The 22107-nt window shown below is 43.8% G+C and overlaps 1 protein-coding gene across 2 annotated transcripts in view; it reads left to right on the top strand.

The window, feature by feature from the left end:
* Positions 1-22107, top strand: part of SPON1 (spondin 1) — a 260834-nt gene that overhangs the window by 73095 nt on the left and 165632 nt on the right. For both annotated transcript variants that reach the window (XM_077761156.1, XM_077761155.1), the window contains exon 3: positions 2149-2282. In XM_077761156.1, coding sequence (XP_077617282.1) covers positions 2149-2282 — 134 coding nt within the window. The remainder of the gene's footprint in view (positions 1-2148; positions 2283-22107) is intronic.

Genomic DNA, 22107 nt, shown 5'->3' with positions numbered 1-22107 from the left:
ACCCCTTTCTTTTTTTTTAAAAAAAAAAAAAAAAAAAAAAAAAAAAAAAAGCCCAATAATCATAAGTACTGGTGAGGATATGGAGAAATGGGAACACTTGCAAACAGCAAATAGAATGAATGGTATAGCTATTCTGTACAAAAAGCTGGAAGTATTTAGTGAAATTAATATGATTATATCCACAACCCAATCACTTTGCATTCCCATTCCATGGTTTATATTGCTGAGAAACTGCATGAAGTTCTTCGTTGCAGCATGTTTGTGGAGGTAAAGATCTGGAAGTCAGCTGACGGCACCTCACTGGGAAAATGGATAAGTAAAATGTGGTCCACGCATGCAGGGGAATACGAGGCAGCAGTCAGAAGCAATGAATTACATTCACATATAGTAATAGCGGCATACAGGCATTCCCACTTTTTGAAAGTTCGCATTCTACCACTCTGCTTTTACACAAGACCTACACTAGTGTGTTTTTTCGCCAACTGAGAGAAGTCCACGGTAGATTTTCACTTTTATGAAAAAAGGCAAAAAGTGAAAATAGCATGCAGCATTTGTTTGGCAGTGAGCTGTTTAGAGGCAGTGCACACCTGAGCAGCAAGAGTGGCCTGGCCAAGCTCCTTCCCTGGGAATGGCACTCAGCATCCCCACATCAAGCCCCATAGCTTCAGACTGTATCTGTGAGCATCTGTGTTTTCTCTTGATTTATTTTGTGCATCTGTTAGCAAGATGTGTCCTAAGGTATCAGAAAAGCCTTAGAGAGGTTATTTTTGGGGTCTGGGAGCAGTCAAAAAATTTTCCACATAAATTAATGGTAATTGCTTCTTCCGTTGATGCCATTTCAGCTTACGAATGGTTTCATAGGTATGCTGTACTTTCAGACAGTAGGGGAAGCCTGTATCTTAAAAGCGTTAAGATTAAGTGGAAGAAACATTCAAATACAAAACAATTCTGTGTAATTTCAAGTAAGTCACACATATATAAAGACAAATAATACATATAATGTTATATACTTTTATATTTATATATTGTATACTTTTATTTATACTTATATTTTATATACATATATAAATACACACAAAAGGATATAGATAAATAGGGGTAGGATAAAGAATGTAAAGATATATAATAGAAGATTGCCTTTGCTTTGTCCAGTGATAAAAATATATGATGAACTAAGGACCTTGAGTGACTTAATTTTTTTTTACCTTCTGTCCTAAAAGGAATATGAATTTTTAAAAGTTATATACGGTACAGATATTATCATCTTATTAAATTGTATTTGAAGAATAAATGAGTAATTCAGATAAAACACTTAGCTGAGTGCCTAGCACATACGAAACACTCCATAAATGTTATCTATTATTGTTATTAGCACTACTCATGACAGAGCTCCTGCCAATCAATTGGAGTTGGCACTAAAGACCAATTGGATTTAGATGATTTCCCCCAAGAGATGCCTCCGAGCCTAACAGTCTCTAATGGTACTAGAGGAATAGGCAAGTCCCAGCAGCAGACCCAGAAGCAAGCAGGAGGTACGCCGAGTCTTGGGGAATGGAAATGGCCACCAGGTTTTTTTGCAGTGTCCGAGGAAATCTTGATGGTTAACTTGCGAGAACATCAATACAGTGCCCAAACTAGGAAAGTAGAGACTGCAAAGTAAATAGTGCCATGAAGCTGGGAGAGAGTTTAAGTACTTTGGTATTCTTCCTCCAAAGGGGTGTTTTCTTTTAGCATTTTGATTTCAAGTTATACAACTGTAGTTGAATTACCGATGTTAGCTATTTAGAGAGGGTTGCCTTTGGATTATTCCTTTCTCTTCTTCCTCCTCTGCCCTTCCCCCTCACCCCTCAAGTGGGACACAGCTTATCTTCGTGAAATAAGCAAGATCATCACCTAGTGGTCGGTTTCTCAAAGTGCTGATTCAAGATCTTGGTCCCAGAGAGCAGAGAACATGCCCTCATGTTAATTCAACGAGCATTGACTGGGACTCTATGCCAGGCGCTATTTTGGTGCCTGGGGATATAGAGCTGCTAACACAAAATGACAGGTTTAAAAATAAAATTAAGGAAGTGTCAACTCCGAAACTTAAGAACCTTCCCGAAGTGACATTGCATTTTAATGTATTTATTTTCCACGGGTTTTCCACAGATCATAGATGAAGAAGAAACACAGTTTATGAGTAACTGCCCCGTTGCGGTCACCGAAAGCACCCCACGGAGGAGGACAAGGATACAGGTGTTCTGGATCGCGCCACCGGCAGGAACCGGCTGTGTGATTCTAAAGTAAGTACATGAGGGATCTTTGTCACCCTTCACTCTCCTTCCCTGTGGTCTATCAGAGACCTCATGGTGTGGCTGCAGAAAGAAACATGGCTTTGCGGGGGCATCAAATGAGTTGCATCATCTCTCTGCCCTTAGTTATCTTAACTCTGAAATGGGGCCAAGGGCCATCACTGATAAATGCTATAAATACAACCATTCACCTGAATCTCCATTTTTATCTAGTTCAATGATTCTCATGGCCACTCTCCATCTTCCGGAGACATTGATACTGGGGCTAGTTAAGGAAAATCACAAACCACATAAAGATAATCTTTGACTTCCTCCATCTGGACTTTAACATCTACTGTCCTTAAATTGTGGTAGGCTGACCTGAGACCCAACTATAACTTCCTTGGCCTCTGGCCCTGCTTTATGATCTTGTTTTCTTCCTCCTTCCATCAAAATTGTCCTCTTGTGCAACTTCCTATCTGGTCTCCGATCCTCCCTTTGGTGAGTTACAATGCATTATAAGAGGTATTAACTTAACCAGTTAATAATTTTCCTTTGAAAGGTAGCATTGTCTCAAACCTGTGTTTCCAAAACAGTATGCCATAGAATGATGTTCAGGGAGATGTAAATATGTGGGCAGGAAACCAATTTCTACAGTTAAATAAGTTTGGAAAATGCTTTATATAGATTCACAACATATATTAGCATATTTAAACTTTTGCAAAGTCCTACTAAAATGATATCTGTTTCATTAGCATTTCCCAAACTTATTTGACTCCTTTTTTTTTTTTTTTCTGAGACATATATTAACATTCACCGGTTGGGCAAATGCAGCCATAACCTATTTTAAACAGACTTGAAAAACTTTGCAAAGTGATCCTGGGAATTTTAGGATTTCAGACAGGCAAATTGTCATAGGTAGATGGACAGGGCTCCAATCCAAGCATCCAAGAAGCCATTTTCCCATGGAGGTAAGGGGCTGGGACCTCCCCAGTCGTCTTCCTCTTATTTGAGTCCCCTGGGGTCTTATTTATGTATTTGGTTCATTTGTCACCTCTGGCAGGTGGACATTTCTAAAGTCTTACAGCTGTGGTTAATTCCAGCTCACCTCTGAGGAGGGGCTGGTAAGGAGATGTTCCACTTAGGCAGTCCACACCCTGCATCTTCTGGACTCAGCTGTGCCTGGCTTACAGAAAAAAGCCTAGAGAGGTCTCTGGAAGCCTCTGTCCATTGCCCAGGCCCAGCCCTGTCTCTGTCTGGCCTCCCTTTGCTGCCATCTGCCTATATATCACTTGTTTCTTACTTTAATGCAAGCAGAATGTTCTTACTCAGATTCCTGGATAAGTGTGTCTCTTGGCATTAATCTATATTGGTGATTTAAAAAAAAAAACAATTAGCAGTAGAACTTTTAAAAAATAAAACCTCATATACAAACCCCAGTATATAACATGTATCTAATCTCTAGTTGGAATATGAGAGAAGGCCTATAGAAATAAAGGCCACTTAAATGAGAAGAAACCTTAGCTATTTATCCAGTATTCTCTATATAGAAAGTAAGTCCACTGCCATCACTAGGCCTTGGCAGGGACTCTGAGCGAGACTGGCCGAGGAGTGGAAAAGCCTATAGGGGAAATAAAGGGCAGACTGCTGGTGTGTTCTGATTGGAGGGTAGGGTATTAACGTGAGGAAGCTGGAAGCAGGCTAACTAGAAGTGGAGCATCTTACGTGATTGGTTTGGAAAGCATATTTGGCTTTCTCTTGTTGGTCCTGAGTTGGAAATAAAGGAGGCGGTGGGGGGCAAAAATTAGAGGAGCTGGCGATCATCGACAAGTCCCAAATGTCACGACAGGGGTTGTGGTCTGGCTTCCCANTTTTTTTTTTTTTTTTTTTTTTGAGAGGATATCTGGAGGAGCAAACCAAAGATATCCAGCACAGATGGGAAATCAAAATCTACCTATGTTTCCCAAAATGACTAATTAGATGTCCCACATCCATTTATTGAATGGATGAAATTGTTTGAAATGCTACTTCATCAAATATAAAATCTTTACACGGGTCCGTTCTGTTCTGCTGATCTTTTTATCTGTTTCTGCACAAAACCCACACCATTTTATAGCATAATTTTATTTTATGTTTTGATAGCAAGTCATTGCTCATTAATCTTCTAGTTCAAAATGTTCATGGCCATTCAAGTAGATTCATAATTCCAGATGAATCGTAGAATAAGTTTGTTTTAGTTCAATAAAACTTACATTGGGATTTTGAATGGTGTTGCATTGAATAACAGTTTAGTGTGAGAAATGTCAGCATCCCTTCAATATGTTTTCCAAGTCAGAAATATGGAATATCCCCTATTTATTCAGATCTTTTATGTCCTTCAGTAAAGTACACTGATATTTCTTCATTGAGATTGCATATTTTTGTGCGGCTTTTTCCTCATAGATAGTCTCGTTGCTTTTGTGAATGGGCTCTTTTTTCCTCTTATACTTCCTAATCATTAATTAAATGTGTTTAGGAAAGCCACTGATTCTTATCGTCCTAGTTTGAATCTGGACACTGTTGAACTCTCTTGATAGTTCTAATGGTTTGTTCTTTCCTTCTTTTGGGAAATAATGAATCAGTATACCTTGTATTTCCATTTTATGTTCTAGTTTATTATCTATCACCTCTATTAGACTACTAAATAGCGGTGTTCATGCTTATTCTTGATTTTAAAAGGGATACTATTATATTTTACTTTTAACTATAGCATGAAGTACAGGTTCCAAATTGATGCTTTAATCAAGTTGAGAAGGACTCTTTATCTCATTGAGAAGGTTTCCTTCTCTTTCATGTAGAAGGCAGCATTTGGGAAATGCCAACCAGAGTATACTGGCATTGAGAAAGACTCAGGTTATGAAAAATGAACCTGATTTCCAAGATATTTTCAGTCTAGCTGTGGTATAAAAAGCTGTGGTATGTATGCAAAGGTGAGCAAGCCCAAGACACACATGAACTGAGGACAATTAAATGTGGTTAGTCAGAAAGAAAATGAATGAGAAATGGAATAATGGAAGCACCAGAGTTTCCAGGAAGGGTTAGTTTATATCTTAAAGGCTGGAGTAGGATTTGGATAAATGCACAAGGTTATTCTAGGTGGAGGGGTGGCCCTCGTGAAATTGAGGTGAGAATCTGGAGGTGAGAATAAACATGGCAGCCAAGGGGCAGACCCAGTGGGATTAGAAGGTCTTTAGGGGCCAACATCCATTGCTGAATCACGGAGGTCTTCCAGTGTCAAGATAAAGAGATTGAATTTGATTCAAGAGGAGCAAGGGAACCATTAGTGGTTATTAAATGGTGGGCTGACAGGCTGGGAGGAAAGTTCATTAAAGAGTTAGTGAGGACACTTCAATCCAGCAGCAAAGCTTAGGGCAGATGAAAGGGGAGATGCCGACTGTTGCAGAATGCTTGCTTGCAAAAGGAATATTTGTGTTGCAGTGTTTGGTTAATATTCCTGGTAGAATAAGCTGCAGAGTCTGCTAAATGTCTGCAGATGACAGCTCTGAAGCCTGCTTGGTTACTTGTGTTCCTTTGCCCAGGAGGGCAGGAAGGGAAGCACATAGCAATTATGACTTTCCTTTTGGCACCAACCTGACACCATTTCCATTTTCCATTTGGATGCAAAGATGTGAACATTTCTAAATTACAGGCTTTCCAGGCAGACCTCCTTATAGACTTCTCTCTACAAACGAATGACCCAGCACTTAAAGTTGCCCTGGCATGCTACCATGCTGCCAGAATGCTGTAAACATTATAGCAAAGTGGCAACTGATTGAAAGAAAAGCACCCCCCACCTCCCGTGAACAGAACAGATGTGTACAGCCCCCATGAGAGGGAAATCTTGTCTCCTTAAATCTGATGAAAATTTATCCCCTGAAGTGATCCATCCTTTTCATACATTTGTAACCTTCATTATGTACATTTATAACCGGATTTCTGACATCCATTCATAACTTTCTGGGAGGGTCTGAGATGGGGGGTCCTCTTGCTCCTGAGGAGAGGGTCACTTGATGAACCATATGGGGAATTCAGCCTTTTGGAAGAATGGTTGGATTCAGGTAGTACTCAATAGGCAAGAGCCAATCCCTGTTCTAGGTGCATCACAAATATGTATTTAATCCTCATAGTCACCCTATGTACTAACTAGATACTACAGAGGACACTGAGGCACAGGAGAGGGTAAGTAACTTGCCCACAGTCACAAGCTATATGACAGAGCTGGGATTTAAACAGAAAATCTGGGCTCCAGAGTCTGTGATCTGTACTCTACTATCTAAGATTGGTGCTGCTGGATCAAGTTCTACTCTGACTTCTTCTCCCCCCAAACCATTAGTTGCCAAATCTGTCTCTTCTGCCTACCGTGTGCTTCATAGTCATTGCCTTATTCACAGACTCCTCCCACCACAGTATTACAAGAACCACTGAATTGCTCACTCTGGTTCCTTGCCCTCTGCTTCTTCCTCTGAGATAAGTCTTGCTGTCCTCATACACAACTGAGTCATATCACTTACCTAGCAAAGCTGAATGGGGCTCCCTTTCACCTACAAGATAAAGTCCAGAATTTTACTCAGAGCATTTAAGTCTCCCCATGTCCTTTACCAGAGTCCCTGATCCGCCTCTTCTTGCACTTCCATGAACCCTGTGCTCCAGCCCTTCCTGTCTGCCCATTCTCTCAGTAACATTTATTGAGCACCTCCTGTTGTAGGCTGGAGGGACTCAGAGGCCTTCTTTGAGGATGTCGCAGTCCTAAGAGTGAAACATAAACAAAACAAATCAGGTTCACAATCTTTCCTCTGCGGTTTTGAAATCCAAAAATCTCTAAACTCCAAGATTTTTATTTTAACTCCCCCAGGGCCCAACCCTGTCCTGGGCTGACTTGAAGTTGTTTATAGTCTTTTAGTGTAAATATTAATGAGTTGAATATCCAGACCCTGAAAGGACTATTACAAAATATGTGGAATTTGCATTGCATTGTCTTTCTGAAATCCAAAAATATTCCAAATACTGAAATACCCCTGGACTTGGGGATGTCAGATAAGGGAACTCTGCCCTGTTGATACACTCCACGTGGGAAGTTTGGTAATGAAAGGATCACTCCAAGAGTGCAGTGGAGGTAGCCCTGTGGCAGAACTGGGTTGCACATAAATGTTAAAAAGAAGTAACGCATTGCTTGCCGGTGAAGTAACCGATTCCCAGATCTGAGCACTTATTCACTGTTACATATTGCCAGAGAATAAAGTGAAAATACCTTAGCATGGTGTCTGAGGCCCTTCATGACTTGCTTCAGTCACCTTTCCAGACTCATTTCTAGGTGCTTCTCCTCCCCACAGGAGACTGAGCCTTGTGGAGGGATCCATTTTACTCCTCTTTGGCCCTAGGGCAGGGGTTGCAAATCACAGCCCATAGGCCAAATCCGGCCCCCTCCTTATTTTTGTGAATAAAGATTTATTGGAACACAGCCATGTTCATTCATGTACATATTGTTTATGGCTGCTTTCAGGCTACAGCAACAGAACTGACAAGGTGCAACAGCAAAATATTTTTTCTCTGACACTTTATAGAAAAAGTGTATTGACCCCTGCTCTAATGCATACCCCCAGTGCTAAAAACTTAATAACTGTTGATTCCTGTCCCAGGTCCTCCTAAAAGCTCTGCTGAGACAAAGGCTTTTTTGCGAGTAGTTTATTTGGGAAGTGCTCCCAAGGGGCAGGGGAGGAGGATGGTAGGGAAGGCATGATTGAGTTGAGTGTTATTAATCTGGCTATCGCTGTAGGCAACTGATACTTGATCCCACCGGGACCTTTGCGAAGCCTTGTGAAACGTGTCTCAGAATAGTGTGCTCATGGATGGAGGGGAAGCCATTATCCATGGGCTTCCGTCCTCCATTGGTCAAGGTTAGCCCCAGAAGCATTAACTTCCCATGCACTTCTGGGTTGTGCACATGTTAGAATTCATCAGATTCTGAACATATACTGCAACACCAGAAAAGCTCTTGGACAGGGAGCAAGAGATATACCAGCAGACTAAGTGTGCATTGTGCAATTACAGTAGGGCAGAGCTGGTCATTGCCGTGATGGTTGTTGGGGTCAGACTTGAGATAGGAAGGATGTGAAGAGGCAGGTGTACACAGGTGCCTGATGCATCGATTAGTGTGCGTGACAATGTAAGTAGCTTATATCCCTCACCAAACAATATGCTGCGTGGGCATGCCTTATCTCACTTGATTCTCCTAAAAGCCTATCTCTCTTTTCTCCGTATGGTTTTCCCATTTTGTTGATGAGAAAACCAAGGTTTAGAGAGTTTACATCTAGGGTAATAAAGCAGCTGGGTGATGAAGGTGGGACTTAAACCCACTTCCATGTGACAGCAAAGCCTTTGATGTTAACTAAACACCACTGAACTACCCTGACTGAGCTTGACCACCCCCCACCTCCCCTCCTCCTTCTGCCTCAGTTGGTCTGTGAGATCTGTGAGTGCAGAGCCCCTCCTGTAAACCAGGGGGTAGAGGACTGTCTGTTGGGGGGAGAGGGGTTGAGCCAGGGGAAGGATGTTGTTTCCCAAGGGAGGAAGCTAATTGCCATTTAGAAAATGGAAACAAACCCTGAGATCTGGCAAGAGGAAGGCTGATTTGTGGGAAGAGAGGCTAGGTCTTAAGGAGGAATTAGCGAATGCTCATAATACTTTGGAACTTCACAGAGCTCACCAAACCTTTTTATCTTGGAGGGAAATAACAGGGAAACCCACATGAGATGACTGCGTATGGTTTAGAGGAAGCTGGTAGCATTAGGAGGATCTGGGGTGCAGCTTCCCCCACCGTTTTTCTGACTTTAGGTATCGAGAAGAACCACAGGCTCCTTTGTTGTGAGTCAGGGTGGTTGTCCCGTGAGGCTGGCCAGTACCTCAGCCACGTCCCCCAGGGGAGGAATCACGGAGTGGACAGAAAGGAGCTGGGAAGCCCTGAGCCTGCTGAAGTGACTGGTTCTGGGAGAGCACTTGGAAAGGCCAAGGCTGTGACTAAAAGGGCAACATGTGCTTGGTTTAGGAAGATGTAGATGCCCTGAGACCTACCATCCAACTGGTAGAATCCAGATGCCAGGAGTTCCTGCGAGGCCAGCAGTGGCACGTTTCCAGGAGAGCAGTGCAATGCCAGCAGAGTTTTATTCAGCAGCTGGAGTCCCAGGTGCAGGATCCAGCCCCCGGGGGAGAAGCTGGCATGCGTTCAATAGGCAGTGTGGGCTGCAGAGGAGCTCTGGGCACAGCAGTAGAGCGAAGCTCGGGTAGAAGCACTGCTCTTCAGACATTGCCAATACTGTGAGGGGCCCCGGGGCGGGGGGAGTCCCCAGTCTGCCTCTATTGTGCAGCAGGGCTCCGGCCCCACAGCAAGACCGCTTCCAGTCCTTCCCCACTGACAGAGCAGCAGCTGCTGGTACATCCCCTACCCTGGTCATTGTGGGGTCAATGCACGATGTTTTGACCTTGTGGACATTTAAACAAATTAAGATCAAATTCACATAACATAATATTAACCATTTTATTTATTATTACTTTTTAAACGTTTATTTATTTTGAAGGAGGGAGAGACACAGAGCATGAACGGGGGAGGGGCAGAGAGAGGGAGACACAGAATCAAAGCAGGCTCCAGGCTCTGAGCTGTCAGCACAGAGAATGACACGGGGCTCGAGCTCACACGCCATGAGATCATGACCTGAGCTGAAGTCAGACGCTTAACTGAGCCACCCAGGCGCCCCAACCATTTTAATTTTTTAATGTTTATTATTTTGAGAGAGAGAGAAAGAGAGAGAAGGAGAGAGTGTGTATGTGTGTGTGAGAGAGAGAGAGAGAGAGAGAGAGAGAGAGAGAGAGAGAGAGAGAGAGAGTGTGTGTGTGTGTGTGTGTGTGTGTAAGCAGAGGAGGGACAGAGAGAGGGAGGAAGAGAGAGAATCCCAGGTAGTCTCCTTGCTGTCAGTGCAGAGCCAGACCTGGGGCTCCATCCCATGACCCTGGGATCATGACCTGAGCCAAAATCAAGAGTCAGACAATCAACTGACTGAGCCACCCAGGTGCCCCTAAAATTAGCCATTTTCTTAAGTTAAAGTTTTTTTTTTATTTTTTTACTTTTATTTATTCTGAGAGAGAGAGAAAAAGAGAATGAAAGAGGAAGAGTGGGGGAGAGGCAGAAAGTGATAGAGACAGAGAGAATTCTAAGCAGGCTCCACACAGACAGGTACAGTACAGAGTCTGACATGGGGCTAGAACCCATGAACCGTGAGATCATGGCCTGAGCTGAAATCAAGAGTCAGATACTTAACTGACTGGGCCCCAGGTGCCCCTAAAATAAAATATCTTAAAGCCATCAGTTCAGTAGCATTTAGTACATTCACACTGCTGTGCAACCACCACTCCTGTCTAGTTCCAAAGCATTTCCACTGCTCCAGAGTAAAACCCCTCACCCTTAGTTAAGCGGCTTCTCCCCATTCTCCTGCCCCCAGCCCCTGGCTACCACCAATCTGCATTTGCTGATTGATATTTCATATAAATGGAATTATATAGCATGTGGCCTTTTGTGTCTGGCTTTTCCCCCTGAGCATAGTGTTTTTGAGGTTCATCCATGTGCTGCATGTATTGGCAGCTCATCCCTTTGAATACCTGAGTAATGTTCCATTACGTGTGGAGACCACAATTTGTTTATCCCTGTGGACATTTTCAACATGAGGTCATCAAAGGATAAAAATAGAAACATTTGGGCAACTGTGAGAAAGTACACCATGGTATCACACCTGCATGTATTTAGTCTCTAGATGTGTTGCTCCACTCCTGAGCTTCACCCCATCCTTGGGAAGGGCAGCAAGGACTCTGGGACAAGGGTAGAAAAAGGACAAAGAAATGGTCCCATGTCTACGTTGTCTTTCGGGATCATGAAGTAAAGGAGAAACAGGTTAGCGTATTTTACCCTATTGCCAACATGATGTCTTGATTAGATCTTTTGGCCCCGGCGTGGGACTGCAGTATAACAAAGTCACATATACCTGGGCGTTCGTTACTGGACCTGGAAGCCAGGTTACTTCACCTGAAGCCCTGTGAAGATGTGGACAGTGCTGAAGGTCAAGCCAAGGGTCCTTGGTCCCATAGAAGGCATTCCTCCCCAGAGGCCCACAGCTCCATCACCATTCACCTTTTTAAAACATTTCTTTTAATGTTATTTATTTTTCAAGAGACAGAGTGGGAGTGGGGAAGGGGCAGAGAGAGAACGGGAGATACAGAATCCGGCTCCAGGCTCCGAGCTGTCAGCGCAGAGCCCGTTGCAGGGCTCGAACCCACCAGCCGTGAGATCATGACCTGAGCCAAAGTCGGACGCTGAACTGACTGAGCCACTCAGGCCCCCCAACACTTTCAATGGCTAATCAGAGAATTGTCCATGAATCTTTAGCCTCCCTGCAAGCCTGCTTGCCACACCCAACACTCAACCTAAGGCCAATGAAGACATGAAAATATATAAGAAGAAAGAATGTCCCCCACTCCTTCCGTGATTGATTCTTACAGGCTGATTTCAGCTCCATTTTTCCTTGGGCATTTCCCTAAGATTTCACATTTAACAGCCAGGAAAATAGGAGAAAAACCTCCTTTATATCTGAGTTCTATGCTATTCATAAATGAAAATCTTGTTAATTTAGACTTTGACAGCTGTGGTACATCTGTAAGTCTGGGGCAGCTGTCATCAGTACTCTGGCTTATTTTTCAAACAGATGTTTAATTTGATTTTAGTGCTATTGCCAATTTTTTTAGGAGGAAAAGAGGGGGAAGCAGAAACAGAAATAATCATTATATTCATCATTTGGTTTCCTTTCAAAACATAAATCGGCATGATTAATGATGACATCAGAATTGCTCTAATTGCAGTTTCGGGTGCAGAACTGGTTAGCTGTCCTCTCCTACGTGGTCCAAGGTCCTTCCCCCCTCCCCAAAGTCAGAGGCTGTTTGTGATAATTACACCCAGACTCTGAACAAAGTCCCAGCTACCCAGAAAAGCCTTCCAGAATGCAGAAAAAAACTGGGTGGTGAATGATGGGTGACAGGGCCACAACCCCAGATGAAAGCCACAGGGCTGAGTCTTGTCTTGCGGCTGTGGAATCAGGAAACCAGCAAGAGCAAACAGACAGAGCCCTTGGAATGGCAGCCAGGGTCTCCCACTCACTCTTTTCATATCTACCGTGCCTATGTGGCTAGGGCAGCTGGGTTCGTGCATGCTCACAGTGGCAAATTGGTCTCAATGTATAAAATTAAACACATCTGTGGCTCCACGTAGAAATCTGATGAGTCAGAATGTACTTGAATAGGCCCTGCTGTTCCAGTCCACGTTGCTTGGAGGAATCTTCCTTCACACCAGCTGTGTTGCTAGGTAAACCTACTTCCGGGTTTTTCTCTACCCTCGCTTTTTTGTGATTGGCTTTCAGTGGTCTCAATCTGGCTTTTACTTCGTACCTGTCATGTGCTCAGTCATGGCCCTTGGCTCCTCTTTGACAATGCCTCCGTAGTGGGGATACTATATGCGATCACACACTGCATGTCTTTGTACATTGAGATGGAAGGCACCTTGCCTTCTTCCTCAGTCAACCACTGTGACATGTGCAGGGCTAAAGAAGAATCTGCCACAAGGAAAAATTTGGCAGATGTCCTGGCTCCCAGCTCTGAAGTCATGGTTTGAAAGAAGAATCATCCACAGCCTCATTCAACTAGTGCTAGAAATAACAGAACTCTCTATACAGAACCAAGAAGTGGATTGTAAGGGCCAGTCTGATTTCTCAGAGGGGAGCCCCACATCTTTTCAAATAGGAGGTATCCTTTGCAGATTATTAATCAGGAACTAATTCTTCCTTAACTACAGATGTACCAAGCTTCTTTCGTGTCGACCACCCAAGAATTATGGAGAATATTTAAGAAATTGTTACATGTATCATAAACTCCTGGCTGTTGCTTGCCACCCCACCCATCTAGCTAGACTATGGCTCCATTCCTCAGGCAGTTCACCCCAACTTTGCTCCACACTTGGAGTCCCATGGCTTAATACTCCACATCACAGCTAAGGCCAAGCAACAATGGTTAATAAGATATTATTGAAAGCTTGGAGAGTGCCAGGAGGGAACTATAACACAGAGAAATTATATAACTTGTTTCTAGATTTTGACTGCTCTTTGGGCCCAGAAGTCCAAGCTCACCCTTGGCCAGGCTAGTAGGGTCCCCTGCTCTTCACGTTTGATGAATATCAAGCTCTCTGCCTACCCTTGGTGGCCAGTTTACTTCCCCTGCAAAAGGATGTCTTTGTACAAATTCCAGTTACCCCAAATTGTAGACCCAGTTCCCCTCTGGACTAGTTTGTTTAGCATTATAGATACAAAGGTGGGGTCACAGGGGCACCTGGGTGGCTCAGTAGGTTAAGTGTCTGACTTTTCATTTCAGCTCAGGTCACGAGCTCATGTTTCCACGTCAGGCTCTGCGCTGACAGCACGGAACCAGCTTGGGATTCTCTCCCTCCCTCTCTCTCTGCCCTTCCCCCAGTCAAGCTTTCTCTTTCTCAAAAATAAATAGACTTAAAAAATAAAATGGTGGAATCACAGCTTAGGAGACTTGAGATTGAATTCTGGCTCTACCACTTAACTAATGACATTAGGCAAGTCGTTTTAAACTCCCGGCACCTCAGCTGCCTCCCCTGTAAAGTAGGGATAATACTAGTACCTGCCTCATAGGATTGCTATAAGGATTAAAGCGTTTAGAACGGCGTCTGGTATAGAATAAGCTCCATAAATGGCTACATGATTAATTTTGTTGTTATTATTGCTCTACATTTGCAATAAAATGAGGAACCTCCCATACATATTTCTAAGACGAAAGAAGTGGTTCATCCCTAGAAGTGAATTCATTTTTGTCACTTAGGACAAAACCTGTACATTTTTTGAAACATGGTCTAAAGCTTTAAGCACTGTTAGGTTTCAGTCTCACTGGGTCTCCTTTCCTTTTGCTCATTTGCCCCTTGCCAATTCCCATACAGAATATGAAGTGGTGCTAAGAAAAACATAAAACAAAACAGTCATGTTAAATTTAAAACGTCAAGACCGGGGAAAATAAAAACTAAAATCTAACACCAGAACAAGAGGAAGGCCTAGTACAAATATCCATGGGCTGTGATCATTCAACTCTTCTCCTAGAGTTGTAAGAGTAATCGATTGAAATTCATTAAATAAGATGGAAAACTAGAGGCTGTCTGATGTAAATAAGTTCATATGCCGTTTACATGAATGAGTGAACAAATAAATTTGCAAAGCTTGATAAGGAACAGGACGTTTATATAATCTCAATGCCTCTGCCCTCAAAATACTAACTGCAAAGAGAAAAACAGGGGCTTTAGAGTGGAGAAGCCTGTCAGACACCAGCAATGGGACAAATCAAAATTTAAAATCATGAGCCACCTGATAGGATGCACTGAGAAGAACACAGCATCACTTCTATGATACTCCTGTTAAAGACGCATAACCTGAATCTAATCCTAAGGAAACATCAGACAAGCTCAATCATTTTCTAGAATTACCTGACATGTAATCTTCAAAAGTTTCAAAGTCAGAAAAGTCAAGGAAAGACTGAGAAACCGTTCTAGACATAAAAAATCTAAGTGCAGTGCTGTAATTCTAAATGAGATGTTTTGGCAATACAGGGACAATTTAATCAAAACTTGAATACGGCTTGAGGATTGGGTGTATTAATGTGAATTTCCTGAACCTGGTGACTGTGTGTGGTTACACAGGAGATCTTTGTTTGCAAGAAATACTCAATGAAGTACTCAAGGTGGTTGGATATCATTCAATCACCTGCTCACAGATGCTTCAGGGAAAAACAAGTTTTTTGTACTGACTGTTCTTGCAAATTTTCTTTAAGGTTGAAATGGTTTTGAATAAAACAGACCCAGCACAAAGGCAGGCGGTGGTGGGGTAGAAGGGAAAAAAGGAAATCTGCATTTGCATCTTCCCTTTTATATTTTTCCCTTTCCTTCTTGGTTTCCTCCTCCCAGAAGGTTGGGCTGAGATGTGGATCAGAGCACGCTGGGCTCAGTCCAGAAGACAGGCAAGGACTCTCCAGGCCTGATCATTGGGCTGATAAGCGTGTCCGCTCCTAGATTCCTTCCCATGGCACCATCGGTCTGTACCAGGCACCATGCCCGACCCAGAGGATGCAGAGATGAGCAGGGCGCAGCCTCTCGGGAACTCGTGGTGGCGGGAACAGGCCAGTCCATGGGCAGCAACTACATAAAGTAGAAGGGGTCACGCTGGGAAGTGCACCGGGCTGGGGTAGGTGGGTACCCAGTCTAGTCTGGGACAACACAGAAGGTCCACAGATCACAGCTTGTGAGCTGATGACAAAGCAGTAGAGGAGAGAAGTGGGGGAAGCAGTGTGGGACTGTCCTCAGCCCAGAGAAGGCACATAATGTTTGAGGACTGCATCGTGGATCCTGATGGTGGAGCAAGAAAAAATACAGTTGGGGTGGAGGTGGTGCTCAATAAATGTGACTGTTTTTCTCCTTTCCTTTTCTCCTATTCTTTTTTTTTTTTAATGTTTTATTTCTAGAAGAGAGAGAGAGAGAGACAGTGTGAGCTGGGGAGGGTCAGAGAGAGAGGGAGTCACAGACTGAAACAGGCTCCAGGCTCCGAGTTGGCAGTCAGCACAGAGCCCGACGCGGGGCTCGAACCCACGAACCGCGAGATCATGACCTGAGCGGAAGTCGGACGCTTAACCGACTAAGCCACCCAGGCGCCCTGCTTTTCTCCTATTCTTGATCCTTTCCCTCACCAAAACATCCTTCTTTGAGCATTCAGCGAGGCATTGCTCTAATTTTTTAATAACAGAAATAATGATAGATAATTATGTGCTAACATATTTTCTTATGATGAAGACAGCATTCTCCCATTTTACAGGGAGGAAACTGAGACACAACCAGCCCAGTATCATCAGCAGAAGAGCTGGGATTTGAACCCCAGACAGCCCAACTCCAGGGCCCAAGCTATCACTGTGCCACGGTGTATGGGTAGATAGTTAATGAGGCTGGTTTCTCATGAAGATTACTTATCTTTTATAAAGAGGGTTGTCTCTTTAAAAAAATTTTTAGTTAAATTCCAGTTCACATACAGTAATATTAGTTTCAATGTAGAGTTTAGTGATGCATCACTTACATACAACACCCACTTCTCGTCACAAATGCACTCCTTAATCCCCATCACCTATGCAGCCATTCCTCCCACCCCCTGTCCACCTCCATCAGTGTGTCCTCTACAGTTAAGAGTCTAGGGGCGCCTGGGTGGCTTAGTCGGTTAAGCGTCCGACTTTCGCTTAGGTCATGATCTCGCGGTTCGTGGGTTCGAGCCCCGCGTCGGGCTCTGTGCTGACTGCCGGCTCAGAGCCTGGAGCCTGCTTCAGTCTGTGACTCCCTCTCTCTCTGACCCTGCCCTGCTCGCGCTGTCTCTCTCTCCTAGAAATAAATAAAACATAAAAAAAAAAAAGTCTGTTTCCTGGTTTACTTTTGTTTTCCCCCTATGTTCACCTGCTTCATTTTTTTTTTAATGTTTCTTTATTTTTGAGGGAGAGAGAATGAGAAAAAGCGGGGGAAGGGCAGAGAGAGGGAGACAGAGAATTCCAAGCAGTCAGTGCAGAACCCAGCACGGGGCTTGATTCCAGGAACCGTGGGATCCTAACCTGAGCCAAAATCTAGAGTCAGGTGTTTAACTGACTGAGACACCGAGGTGCCCCTCATCCGTTTCATTTCCTAGATGAAGACTGCCTTTTAAATCTAGTTCTCTAACTACAGGGGCAAATGGGGGACATGCTAGGGAATGGGGGTATGTCTCACCCACTCAAGTCACTCCCTTGTCACCACGCTCACTGCCTCCCCTGCCTGCACCATCAGCATCATGTGAGACCTACAATGGGCACAGCTGAGCTGGAGCCTGGGCTGGCCTGGGTGATGGCTGTACCCTGGGTGGCTGTGGAGGCAGGGCAGCTCATAGTGGAGGAAAGAAACAAAGAGTCACATAAAAGAAGAAAGGCTGAGGCTCGGGTCAAAGGGTGGGAAAGGCAGTCACAAGGGGAGAAATGGGGCACAAGTTGGATCGCGGTGAGCAGTTCAGGATGGAAACTGTAAATAAGGCAAAAATGTAAAAGGCCCCTTTGTATGTCTTGCTGTAGGTGGCACTTGGCCTCAGCGGGGAGGGAGGTCAGTGTGTCTTTCACCACCCTCTGTCTCTCACTACTCCACAGGACTCCATCTCGATGTCTGTCCATCTCGACAGACATTTAGTGAGCATTTACTATGTGCCAGACTTGTGCTAGGCATGGGGAGGGAAGAAGAGAGAATAAGGCATGGCGAAGGGCACCTGAGTATTTATCTGAGAACCTGAAATGCCAGGCTGTCTTTGAAACAAGTCCTACATTTCCATTTTCATGTTAGCCCCTGGAGCAAAGCCAGGAAGTGACAGAGTTATCGCCTGGGGGCAGAGGGAGTGCTGGAGGGAAGAGCAAGCTCCCCCCAGCAGCCACGATCACGGCCATTTCTAAATATGGCCTAATTTCCACATCTCTCTGGCCATCACTCCAGGAAGATTCTATTGCTAATCATATATTTTAAGATGGCTTGTGACTGATTGTAAGTGTTGCATTAGAAAGTCTGCCTTTTGCAGATGGGCTCTGGGGTCAGTCCGGTCAAGGTTTGAGTCCTGGCTCTACCAGGTCTGAGCCTGTTTTCCTCCCTATAAAGTGGGAATAAGGAGCTAAGGCACAGGAAGTGCCATTTGCATTTTTAAAGTAGTTTAGTTTACAGAACCCCTTCCCCATACTCTTGCAAAGTTGACACCACAAAATTAAGGCTTAGGGGCACCTTGGGTGGCTCAGTCAGTTAAGCATTGGACTTCTGCTCAGGTCATGATCTCACAGTTTGTGGGATGGAGCCCCGCGTCAGGCTCTGTGCTGATAGCTCAGAGCCTGGAGCCTGCTTCAGATTCAGTGTCTCCCTCTCTGCCCTCCCATGCTCATGCTTTCTCTCTCTCAAAAATAAGTAAACATTAAAAAAACAAATTAAAAATAGTCAGGATAACTATAACTGCAGAAGCATTTTATTTTGATTTGCCTGCTTTCTCCTCGAGGATTTTGATGGCTTCCTGTCTTACATTTAGGTCTTCCATCCATTTTGAGTTTACTTTTGTGTACGGTGTAAGAAAGTAGTGCAGGTTCATTCTTCTGCCTGACACTGTCCAGTTTTCCCAGCACCACTTGCTGAAGAGACTGTCTTTATTTCACTGGGTTTTCTTTCCTGCTTTGTCAAAGATGAATTGGCCGTATGTTTGTGAGTCCATTTCTGGGTTTTCTATTCTGTCCCATTGATCTGAGCGTCTGTTTTTGTGCCAAGAATTTAGAAGGTTTAAACCTCAGTCCTTATGTATGTATGTATATATGCATATGTCTGTCTGCTGTTCTATTTATCAGTCATTCTTTCCATTTATCTTTCCTTCCTTCTATTCACCCATCCATTCATTCATCCAATTCTGTAACCCAACATGGCCATAAAATAAGATTTTTAGTTTAGTCAGTAATTTGGCTAATAGGCCAAACTTTTGGGTAAATTTTAATTATTCATTTTCCCACATAAAGTTTAAAAAATTATCATCAAACTTCACTTCCAATAAATCACAGAGGAATAGGATAGCTGAGGATATGCTTTAAAGATGCTAATGGTATCAGGGTATTTAATACAGATTAACTACCACTCCTAAACAGGAATACAAGTAGAGAAAACAAAATTAACATGATGAAATACATTCAGAGACTATTTATGCTGTTAATTGTTAGAATTTAGGCAACAGTCAGATTGCAAGAGACTTGCAGCTGCGGCTCCAAAATAGCTGGGCCTCCCCTCAGCTGCTGCTAATTAATGTGATTTTCCTAATAACAGTTTTCTGATAGCAGAGAGACAGTAGTAAGTCGAAACAACTTCATTTTTATGCTGATGAGCCCTGACAGCAACAACCAAAAGAGCCCAACAGATCCAAATGGAGACGTTGCTCACTGCAGACTTCCGTGCAGTATTTCTCCTGCACAGCTGACCTTCAGTGCTGGAAACTTCTGACGCAGGTACATGGGTGTCTGGGACAGCGTGGCAAATCACATCATCACATCAGCTACGGTTGTACTGGGTCCCCATGGGATTCTGCCACGGGCTTCAGAAAGGAGCAGAAAAGTGCTCTGAACAATAGTTCATGGCCTATGTCATTGATCCATCTTCTCTTAATTTGACATCTTTTTTTCCCGAAAGATAATCCAAGGAGGCCAGTTTGTACCATTCCATATGCAGAAGTCATATTGGGCAGAGTTAGTGGGAAAGCAGCTCAGAAGTTGCCAGCATCCCTGATGTCCAGACAATCTCTAGTTGTCTTTGGTTCATGTATGGATCCCCAATCAGTTGCAGTTAATTGGTTTCTCCAAAACCTGTCACACAAATTATAACAATCAAAGAACTGGCGTGACCTTCCTAAGGAGGGTACCAGACACATGGAAAGCCAGGATTTATTAGCTTTTTCTACTAACAGTTCAGTACAGTATCTTCCAAAACTGGGCCAGTGACATTAGACCTCTGGCCATGAGGGACTGCTGGTCATCTCCAGGGTAGCTTGAATGGATAAGAATCCAGTCAGCAGGAAGCTGAATTACAGACCCCTAGGACTAGCTATGTCAATCCAAAAAAATTATGATGTGTGTCAACGCATTGGGATGCAGTGGGGTTAAATACAGTGCAAAGCATCATTACCGTAAGATCATTACCAAACATCGTTCTAGGACAAGGATTCTGCTAGTTCATTTTCTTGAACTCTATCTTACTTTGTATCAGAAACATCATCGGCATGGAGCCATCCAGGAAAATAGGGAAATATACATCACAATCCGATGGCACAAACTCCTCTACTCGAAACTGCAAAACAAAGCACTGACCAGGGCACAGACCCCGGAACAAGTTTGATCTTTGGATTCACCACACTGTGTGGGTCCAGCTTCGAGGACATCCTCTGGAGGTGGTGGCCCTCTTGTTTTACTCTTGTTCCCTGACAGAGATGAGGAAATTGAAGCCTTCCTCTCCCTCCCTCTCTTCCTCTCCATCTCCAATGACTTCTATCCCTACTTTGTGAAGGTTCTAAGCACTTCTCAGGGACATATGCTCTCAAGCTAAACTTCCTCATCTCTGAGATACACAACGTGTAAATGTGGTTACACTTCCACCTTTAGGATAGATATTTTTATTGATTTGTTGGGTTTTAATTGATTACTTGCCTACTTGAGGAAAAAAGATTTGCAGTACCTTGTTTAACATGGATAAGAGGCTCCCTCTTAAGTCTCCCATCTCAAGAGTTAGTGAAATTTTTTAAATTTATAGTGTATTTTTAAAAAATAATTTGTCACTTGCATTCCTCTCTGCACTAAAATGAGGTCCCATTATTTCTCTTCCACACTATTTTTCAGAAAAATAGAGTTCTGACTGTCTTCCTTCCTTCCTTCCTTCCTTCTCTTCCTCCCTTCCTTCCTCTTTTCCCTCCTTCCTTGACTTATCCCTGAAAGCATTTTCCATGAGTAAGAGTAGAAAACAGGACAAATCCTGCCCAGATTTCATGGCCTATGTGTGGTCTCATGTTGTTGCTCTAGAGCCCTATGGGGGTCCAGTGTGACCAGGTCATACTGCTGCTGAGCTCATGTGACATAAGAATGAGGTCAGATGCTACAAGAGGGCTGCACAATGTTGAAAAGGAGAAACATGGGACAAATCTGGAATGAGTCAAAAATGTAAGGCCTCTGGGTGTCTTTTATTGAAGCGTCAACTCAAAGGGTGAACGGAGTGGAATGCATAGTGCAATCAGCAATAGTCTTTGCCATAAAGAAAGCTCTGTCCCTGGTTTCACTTCCTCTTGGCAGACATAGCATCATCCTGCTGATTCCCAACATTGTGAAGGGATTTTGAATTCAACCCGAACGGTTTCTTTCGAGAACAATGGTTGCCATCAGCCAAACTGCCTGGCCTGAACAAAGCAAAGCCGACTTAACTGGCCTTTAGGCAGTGGGAAACATTTCGTGACTCAGACCAGTCACTGTTGGCTATTCACCCGGCACTCTGGGTGGCACTGCTAATACAAAGGATTCTATGCATCTTGCCAGATCATGGACATATGGTAGGCATTCAACACTGCGTGTTGAAAAGAGTCGACTTATGGGTAAAGTCAGTATATGAAAACATAGCACATCACCACACCCTCAGTGCTTTTTGCATGAAAGACACTGTGATCAGTGCTAGAGGGGCCCCACAGGGTACACCAAGGTCTCTTCCCTGAAAAAGCTCAGCATTCAGTCAGAGGTACAAAACATAAACACACAGTAAGTTAAATGGTAATACAAGGCGTTCAACTTTAAGCAAACATTGAGTGTTCGGTGCCCAAATGCCAGATGAACGAGGAAGATCAATGGTGTTCTAGAAACCCAGAGGAGGTTGCTTCTGACAGACCTGGTCAGTGAGACTCTGAGGTGGCAGTGAGATGGTGACAGATGAGAGGGGTGTGATTAGACAGAAAGGGAGTGGGAGTGCATTCTTGGCTTATCAAGTAGCATGGGGAGAAGCCAGGAGGGGTCGTGTGACACATGCTGTGCCCAGTGAAAAGGCAGGGTGGAGTTCAAGCAGTTGGGAAGAGTCCGGGAGACGGTGATGGTGGCTTGGGGGGGGGGGGGGGGGGGA

The sequence above is a fragment of the Crocuta crocuta genome, unplaced genomic scaffold (genome assembly GCF_008692635.1).
Source record: "Crocuta crocuta isolate KB4526 unplaced genomic scaffold, BGI_CrCroc_1.0 scaffold233, whole genome shotgun sequence".
Classification (NCBI taxonomy): Eukaryota; Metazoa; Chordata; class Mammalia; order Carnivora; family Hyaenidae; genus Crocuta; species Crocuta crocuta.
Note: the sequence above shows the minus strand (reverse complement) of the source record. Positions and strands in the feature narration are given on the sequence as shown.